The following is a 6,330-nucleotide window of genomic DNA, read 5'->3' as shown; positions in this document are numbered from 1 at the left end:
CACTCACTCACTCACTCACTCACTCACTCACTCACTCACTCACTCACTCACACACTCACACACTCAAACACTCAAACACACACACACACACTAAAACACACACTCTCACACACTCAAACACACACACACTCACACACACACACTCAAAGGCGATCAGAGGCACTGAGAGACTTACAGTCATCAATCCGCCCACCAGGTCGTTGGTGTGAGGATCTTCCTCTTTAGTACCGAACTGAGGAGAGTATAACTCTGTCGTCCGCAGGATCTCCAGCACACGGTCCAGCGCTTCGGCCACCGGCATCGGACTACTCTCCTGAGCCGCGTTGATGATGTTTATCACCTACACACACACACACACACATTTTCAGAATTAAAACATGAGCCCACACAACCACAATAACACACACACATACATGCCCCACTTTTTAACATGAGCCTGCAAAAACACACACACACACACTAATGTACCTTAGTGATGGGAGCTTCAATAGTCATGGAGTGGATTCTGGCCATAGACGAGTATCTCCTCTGAGAACTTCCTGCTAAACACAAGATCATCTGAAAACATCCTTCACTTCACATGCTCCTGAGCACAGGGTCAGAGGTCAAGGGTTAGTCAGGGAGAGTTTTATGGCTGTCAGACTGAGACATGTTTTATAAAGCTCATTTCTTTTATGAAGTTATATTTTTGGGGTATTTTATGCCTTTATTGTTGATTGGACAGTGGAGATACGAAAGGAAAGCATAGGGCAGAGAGAGAGATGGGAACGGGATCGGCAAAGGACCATGAGTCTGGATTCGAACTCGGGTCACCGGAAGCACAGCACAAACCACAAGCTATCACCGCCGACAAAGCTAATTTCTTTAAAAACCAATCCTAAATACAGTAAACTCACTAAAGATGAGCGGACAGATGTACATATGATGTGACGAGCCATTTGCACACCGAAGCAGTTACATGTTAAAGCTAAATCTGGACGCTCCGCTTTGGGAAGGGCTCTGAGTGAGGGGCGGGGTCAGCAGTGTCATCTCACCATCACTTCCTCTAGAGGTCGTCGAGCGAACGTCCAGCGATCCTTTCCTTCGGTCCTTATGCTTGCTGGACTGCTGAATATCTGACACACAATGACAACAACAACACATCAGCACACCTGAACACACACACACACACACACACATTTAAAGGCCTGTTAACAGACACACAGTGCCTGATTTTACTACAGGAGAGACGGAGACAGACATATTAACATGTGAACACACGATCAAACTAGAGTCACCTGACCCTCGGCCAGCAGGAAGCTGAATTACATTTCTTCAGAAATAAAAATAAACACGTTTGTTTTGAAATGAAGCTGAAATCAGTCATTTGATTTTCTAAAGGAACAGAGTAAAACTTTAAAGCAGAAAGACAGAAACGCTGCCTACCCTCCCTGTCCAACGACAGGCGTCATCTTCACATTCTGCTGCACACTGTCTCCGTTCTTCTTTTTGGCATAATAAACCCCCTGCCACTCCTGAAACACACACACACACACACACACACACGACAGAGGATCTAAACAGCATACAGAAGCAGGTCTCAGGTCTGACGGAGAATCAAAGTTCAACCCCTGTGTGATGAAAGTCCAGCGTCTGCGGCTTCAAACGCTCCTCCAGCTGAGTGTGTGTGTGTGAGTGAGTGAGTGAGTGTGTGTGTATGTGTGTGAGAGAGAGAGATCTGGGCACAAACCTTTTCACTACAGCCACAATCACAGTGTTGTGAGAGCAGCTGATGGCTCGAATTGAGCTGAGAAAAAAAATTAAATAAAATGAGGATTAGAAACAACAACAACACACACTTCAGCATTTCTGAGACACAAACCTGAAACACAATGAATGTACAAAAAACATTTACATTTTCAAGCAGGCCATGTGAACACTGCATACAGTGGGATTCCAGTGGACATAATTTCTTGTGGTTAAATTACACTTGAACTAATTATCGTTGAGAATGCGGTACATTGATACCCGAGAACGTACAGTACGAGCGGTCGAGAGTCAACTCTTCAACACTGAAGAGCTGTTCGGTTAAAGTGGAAGTAAAGCAGTCAGTCAAGTTTACATTATTTAGTAAACTGATTTCCACTGATTAAAATATATAACAAACACAATTAATGTAACCATTTTAAAGAAAAAAGGATGTTTTGTTATAGTGTTTGACCGCAGCATGTGACGTCACAGGGTTAGTTTGACGCTTCTCAACATTACAACTGATCCGATGGTTTTGAGTCACATTTAAACTTTGCACTTCAAATAAACCATTTATTTCACAGTGCATGCAGCTTCATTAGGATTGAAGGTCAATGTCTTGATCAGTTTCCAGACCCTTCACCCTCTCTGTTCCTCTGTGGTGGAATGAGCCCCAAACTACGACACGTACCGACAGAGCGCTTCAGCGTTGAAGTATCTGGAATGTCTGTGATCGATGATGATCAGATCGTGGTTCTTCTCCTCAAAGCTCTCCAGCGCCGCTTCTGGCGTTCGGGCCACATTACACCTGAAACCAGCGCGTTCACACGCCCAGCAGAAGCTGTGACTCTGAGCATCGTCTTTGGCAAACACTAACAGCACCTGCAACCCACACACACACACACACACACACACACACACACACACACACAGAGCCGTCATCAGTGTGAGACAGTGCTGGATAAAAACACATTCAGCCACAACAACAACTTCCATCAATAACAGGAACATAATACGAGCTGATTCACTGGAGTGGTTCAGAAGAATGAAACACTGTGTTTGTGTGGATGGACGGCTCGGACGCTCGGCGTGTGTTCTGAGGGAATGTGGGATCAGCTGGGAGGACAAAAACAGGAAGAGGAAATCACTGCTTCACTTTCCAACAGTAATTAAAGCTCTGCAACACAGGCACAACACCACAGCACGAACCTCAACACTTACTGCTAACCTCACGCTAACCCAACGCTAATACTAACCCAATGCTAATGCTAACCCAACATTAGCTATATTTCCATTAGGGGTGATCCGATTGATCGGCTACCGATCACTATCGGCCGATAATCGCTTTGGGATGATTGATCGGCGGTCTCTATAAAGAACGATCTCATAAACAGATCTCAAGCTGATGACGCTGCTGTGAGAGGTTTGGCATGACATGCAGCGGCACCATCTCAGTCTTCATATTTCTTTATTTAATGCGTGTTATTAAATAACTTTATTTATAACTTATAAAGTAATTTGTAAACCTTGTGTGAGGCGTACAAACAGCGTGAGTGAATCACCACACATCACTTCTGTCTATAAGCGAGCTGCACAGTTGACACAGGAATCGTCACTTGCACAATCGAGGCACTGTCACATCGTCACTAAAGTTGATAAATTGCATTACTTTTTAATTCTTGCCAGTGTTCGCGTGCTCTCCTGGAGACTGAGCTCATGCACACTCGCAGCGCACACACATAACGCCAGGTTCACATTACTCTGTTTGCAGTGCGAATGTGGTGTGTATTTCTCCGCGCTCATGTTAACGGATTAAAGCGTGCACACTGCACACAGTTACGGTCCGGCGGTGCGTTCAGGAGCGGTGCGTCTGCAGCAGAGCAGAGATCGTTTCCACACCGAGTCTATTGCTGCGCTGCAAGCACTGAATTAAAGTAACAGCGCATTGTTTGCAGTAAAAATTAACATGGATTGACACGAAAATGTAGTAATTACACCATAAATGCATATAATTAAAGTCTACTGTGTTTCACAGTCAACACATATGGCTTTTTAGCTAGGTTTAAAGGAAAAGAGCACTTTTAGACAAACAATAATAGATTGTATTACTGTACTGTGTAAAAAAAGAATTGCAATGCTGAAAAAGCATTTTCAGTGACAATGTTTGGATTTGAAATCAAACTAATGGGTAAATGTTGTGTTTGTGGTAAACAGCCGCGGATCAGTAGCGGATTCCTGTGTGAAAGCTGCTTCACAAGAGACACCTAAGAGGGGAATTACCCACATTTTCAAAAATGAAATTCAGGTCCTGAATTAATGTCTAAAAATCCTGGTTGGAGTATCACTATAAATAGTTATAAATGATAAAAAGAAGGCTTTAAAAAGATCGGTATCGGCAGATACTGCTTTCTGTGATCGGTCTCAAAAATCCTGATCGGAGCACCGCTAATTTCCACACTCCACAAAGTTTATGCACATTTTTAGAACTTAACGCACATCTTGGCATTTTCCATCCAGCATCTTTTTATGTGATATTCCAAAATGCATAGAAAAATAGGTGGATGGAAACGCAGATATTAATGCTAACCCAACGCTAATTCTAAACGAATACTAACGCCAACACAAATGCTAACACGAACCTAGGGCTAATGCTAACCCAGCACTAACACCAACCCAACATTAATGCTAAACGAACACTAATACTAACTCAACGCTATTGCTAAATTAACACTAAGCCAGAGGTGTTTTAACTACATTGTTCTGGAGTTCACTGGCTCATAGAGTATGGCTGTGAATGAAGTGAACTGTGAGTCACTGAGTTTGGGATTTTAGGGCACTGTGTGACGCCGCCTGTCAAACCCCAGACTCTGTGCTCCTGAGTTTCTACACATTACAGGCCTTTCGAATCATTCTGACGCGTCTGTTGAAGGATTCACGGAGCGATAATTCACATCTTCTCATGGGAGCTCCAGAAACCTCAGGATACAGGAGTCAGGTCAGATTCACTCAACCTTCCTAAATTTAGCTTGAAGAATTAATGAGCGATAATGAAACTCCCAATATAGAACACAGACTCATGCACACACACACACACACACACACACACTTATATAGACTCATGCACATACACACGCGCGCACACTCACACTCTCTCATACACACACACACAAACACACACTCATACATACACACACACAAACACACACTCATACACACACACACACACACACACTCACACTCACACTCACACACTCACACACAAACACTCACACTCACACACTCACACACTCACACACAAACACACACTCATACACACACTCATACACACACTCATACACACACTCATACACACACTCATACACACCATAATGAGCAAGAAGCCTGATATTCTGCATGTTCTCACTCACTGTTTAGTGGAGTTACTACAGAAACCCTTCTAAACATAGTGTATAAACACGGAGTATGAGTGCGGAAGAGCCGGTACCTGCAGCTGATCTTCATAGAGCTTCATTGGTCCAAACTGCACCTCCGTTAACGTGCTCTGAAACGACAGTCAAGAACAAACACACTCAGTGATCCGACTCCACATGATCTGTGGATCACAGAAATGATGAATGCAGCACATGATTCTAGCATCCTCTCTGATGATGCTCGGTTACCATGGAGACCATCCCTCCACGGGACAGCATCCCAAAACAGACAACATGAGAAGGAAATGGAAACACACAAACACACACACACAAACACACACACACTAGACTTGTGCCGGTATTCGGTAATGCGATATAACACGGTAATGAATATGCACGATATTGTTATCGTGGGCACTTCTAAATACCGTGAATAATTATATATTACAAATTATTTAGAATTTTGAATGCATTATAAGAATACTTTTCCCATCAACTACTCACACTCACACACACTCAGCGAGCACAGTTTGTCTCACACTCACACACACTCAGCGAGCACAGTCTGTCTCACACTCAGCGAGCAGTCTGTCTGTAGAGACGGGTCGGCGCAGACAAACCTGGCTCTCCCGTGGAGAGAGACTCTGCTCCCACTGCAGTCTGGGAGAGATAGAGACAGAGCTGCACTTCCTCACAGAATGCCCCAAATACCTAACCATCAGAAACCACTATTACCCTAAAATTCATCAAATATTTACCCAATTAAACATTTGTAGCCCAACTGAAAAACTTTGTTTCATTCTCAGCGAAAAAGCCAAATGTGCAAATATTGCTGCAAAATGTATAGCATCGTGCTATGACCTGAGACAAACACAATCCAGAAACACACAGCCAATAGACACACTCTCACAGGCCAAAACTGAAATACTGTTACTCATGTACATAATGTTACATTTCTCAGTCCAGCAGTTGCTACAGGAAAATCGTTATTATTATTTTTTAATTAATTAATACATTTATTTTTCATATATGTATCTATGGGTATATATGACATTTCCATATTAGTTTGAGAGCAGTGATGAAGGTCCTCCTCCTCCTCATTCAGTGAACGCTCTGTTCTCTGCAGGTATTTTTGTCCTGATCCAGATTAGCACTCAATCCTGCTAGAGCCGAGCCGCTCTCAGCTCCACTG

General features: G+C 43.4%; 2 protein-coding genes across 2 annotated transcripts in view; both read right to left on the bottom strand.

Moving 5' to 3' along the window:
* LOC107665234 (high affinity cAMP-specific and IBMX-insensitive 3',5'-cyclic phosphodiesterase 8A-like) overlaps positions 1–1,172 on the bottom strand; it is a 9,184-nt gene extending 8,012 nt beyond the window's left edge. The window contains exons 1-3 of the mRNA XM_016456033.1: positions 1,035–1,172; positions 469–542; positions 176–340 (exon numbers count right to left, since the gene is read on the bottom strand). Coding sequence (XP_016311519.1) covers positions 176–340; positions 469–542; positions 1,035–1,143 — 348 coding nt within the window. The 5' untranslated portion in view covers positions 1,144–1,172. The remainder of the gene's footprint in view (positions 1–175; positions 341–468; positions 543–1,034) is intronic.
* A 382-nt stretch (positions 1,173–1,554) lies between these two features.
* LOC107665397 (high affinity cAMP-specific and IBMX-insensitive 3',5'-cyclic phosphodiesterase 8B-like) overlaps positions 1,555–6,330 on the bottom strand; it is a 6,613-nt gene continuing 1,837 nt past the window's right edge. Inside the window, exons 2-5 of the mRNA XM_016456274.1 lie at positions 5,759–5,798; positions 5,213–5,269; positions 2,420–2,610; positions 1,555–1,786 (exon numbers count right to left, since the gene is read on the bottom strand). Of these exons, the coding sequence (XP_016311760.1) occupies positions 1,597–1,786; positions 2,420–2,610; positions 5,213–5,269; positions 5,759–5,798 (478 nt within the window). The 3' untranslated portion in view covers positions 1,555–1,596. The remainder of the gene's footprint in view (positions 1,787–2,419; positions 2,611–5,212; positions 5,270–5,758; positions 5,799–6,330) is intronic.

This window comes from Sinocyclocheilus anshuiensis, unplaced genomic scaffold (assembly GCF_001515605.1).
Source record: "Sinocyclocheilus anshuiensis isolate Anshui unplaced genomic scaffold, SAMN03320099.WGS_v1.1 scaffold1303, whole genome shotgun sequence".
Taxonomy (NCBI): Eukaryota; Metazoa; Chordata; class Actinopteri; order Cypriniformes; family Cyprinidae; genus Sinocyclocheilus; species Sinocyclocheilus anshuiensis.
Note: the sequence above shows the minus strand (reverse complement) of the source record. Positions and strands in the feature narration are given on the sequence as shown.